This window comes from Ciona intestinalis, unplaced genomic scaffold, assembly GCF_000224145.3.
Source record: "Ciona intestinalis unplaced genomic scaffold, KH HT000191.1, whole genome shotgun sequence".
In the NCBI taxonomy this organism is placed as follows: domain Eukaryota; kingdom Metazoa; phylum Chordata; class Ascidiacea; order Phlebobranchia; family Cionidae; genus Ciona; species Ciona intestinalis.
The window spans coordinates 14,759-17,010 of record NW_004190512.1 but is presented as its reverse complement, the minus strand read 5'-3'; the positions used below and the strand labels follow the sequence as shown (position 1 = coordinate 17,010).

At 37.3% G+C, this 2,252-nt stretch overlaps 1 protein-coding gene across 1 annotated transcript; it reads right to left on the bottom strand.

The window, feature by feature from the left end:
* Positions 1–1,527: 1,527 nt before the first annotated feature.
* LOC101242881 lies at positions 1,528–2,016 on the bottom strand. Its single transcript, XM_004227317.1, has one exon. The coding sequence runs from the start codon at positions 2,014–2,016 to the stop codon at positions 1,528–1,530; it is 489 nt and encodes a 162-aa protein (XP_004227365.1).
* Between the last annotated feature and the right edge of the window lie 236 nt (positions 2,017–2,252).

Below are 2,252 nucleotides of genomic sequence, written 5' to 3'. Positions count from 1 at the left end.
ACAGAATCCTTCATTCCCGCTCACCAACCTCTATGTTCATCTTTTCAACAACACCAACTGAAATTAAAAATTTAATTCATGAAATAAAACCAAAGTCTAGTAGTGGCATGGATGGTATTCCAGGCAAAGTCATTAAATCTACTCCTGATAACATCTTGATAGCACTATCGCATGTTTTTAATTTATCATTACAATCCGGAACTTTTCTTAAAGCCTTTAAAATCTCAAAAATAATTCCAATATATAAAAAAGGTAAACCCGAGGATATAAACAACTATAGACCCATAAGCCTACTACCGGTATTCTCCAAAGTGTTAGAAAAACTAATGTATGTACGAATTTGTTCTTACCTTGTTCGATCTAAAATACTCCATGATTGTCAATTCGGCTTCCGAAAAGGTCATTCCACTGATCATGCAAACTCCATGTTAATAAATACCATAATTAGTGAACTAGAAAATAAAAATTCAGTTCTAGGATTATTCTTGGACCTGTCAAAAGCATTCGACACTATAGACCATGAAATACTGTTACAAAAGATGTCTCATTATGGTATCAGAGGGACTCCATTGAATTGGATCCGTAGTTACCTTTCAGACCAGAAACAATTTCAGACCGGAAACAATTAGTAGAATTTAACAGACACCTGTCCTCCAACCAAAAAACTATACATCTTGGAGTCCCACAAGGATCAATACTCGGCCCTTTATTATTCCTGATTTATATAAATGATTTTCCAAACTGCTTAAACCACAGTGCATAATGTTTGCTGATGACACTAGTATTTTTATTTCAGGTAAAACAAAGTCAAAAATTCTTCAACATACTAACAATGACCTAAAAAACACCCTAAATTGGCTATGTTCTAATAAACTAATTCTGAATACTTATAAAACTAAATTTATGTTTTTTTCAAACTCTGCGAAAGAAAAATCCTCACAAACCTCCCATAGAAATCAAAATAAACCATCACAAAATTGAGCAGGTAACTTCTTTTCGATTTCTTGGCGTTACAATTAGTGAAAATCTTTCATGGAAACATCACATCACAAACCTAATTAAAACACTACGAACGAATTTGGCTATAGTACGAAAGATTAAACCATTAATAAACCGACCATCCGGTGTCCGGTGAATTCATCGTATGCAATTTATCGCGAACAATTCACCGCAAGGCTAATTCACCGCAAGACTAATTCACCGCAAGACTAATTCCGCAAGACTAATTCACCGCAAGGCTAATTCACCGCAAGGCTAATTCACCGCAAGGCTAATTCACCGCACGACTAATTCACCGCACGACTAATTCACCGCAAGACTAATTCACCGCAAGACTAATTCACCGCAAGACTAATTTATCGCAAGGCTAATTTACCGCAATACTAATGCATCACAAGACTTGTTTTATATGTGCTGAGGTGCCCGTTGCCGTACCTTATATACGTATCATAATATGACAATTAAAATGAAAGAAATTTTATTAACAGTTAACCTTAACGAAAGTAAGAATCAAAGCACATCACTCAATCAAAAGCCAATGTTATGCGCTACTCCTCTTAAGTAGTCCAACATCTCCCTGTTAGGATAATCTGATACAACTCGACGTAACCTTTCTGCAGCATCGCGATATTTCTTTTTGCGAGGAGGTAAATCTTCTCCGGCAACATATTGCTCAATGACTGCCTCGTTTCTCCCCTGTTCATCTTTTAATTTGTCAATGAATTTCCACAATGTAGGGTGATTTGATGAAACCAATGAGCTAAAACTTCTGTGCCAGCCCTCACAAGAGTTGTTTGTTTTGGGAAGATTTTCTCCTGTATCTTCGTAACAATTCCACAAAGCATGAGCGTAACGCGGATCACGTCGAACCGCCCTGCGATCCGGCCTCCCAATCCAATTATCTTCTACATAATCGATCACAGGCTGTGCACTAGGTGGAAGGATATTACTATCGCATAAAGCTTCAAAGCTTGTCACGATTTGATCCGTTGGCACGAATGCCAGAGCTGATAACATGCGCAGTTTTAGAGCAAATTCGGCATTGTTTTCATATTCATATTTTAAACCATTGGACTGTATTTACCGGTAAATACATTGGCAGAAATAAAAGAAACAACCACGTTGTTGGCTTTGGGGAAAAACAGTGTGGAATCCATTTATCGCAGCAATCTCAAAATCCGTCATTATTCTTTCCGGATTTTATTGCCCTTGGTGGCGTTCAATTCTTGCGAAGGTCTGTATACGTTCCTCAT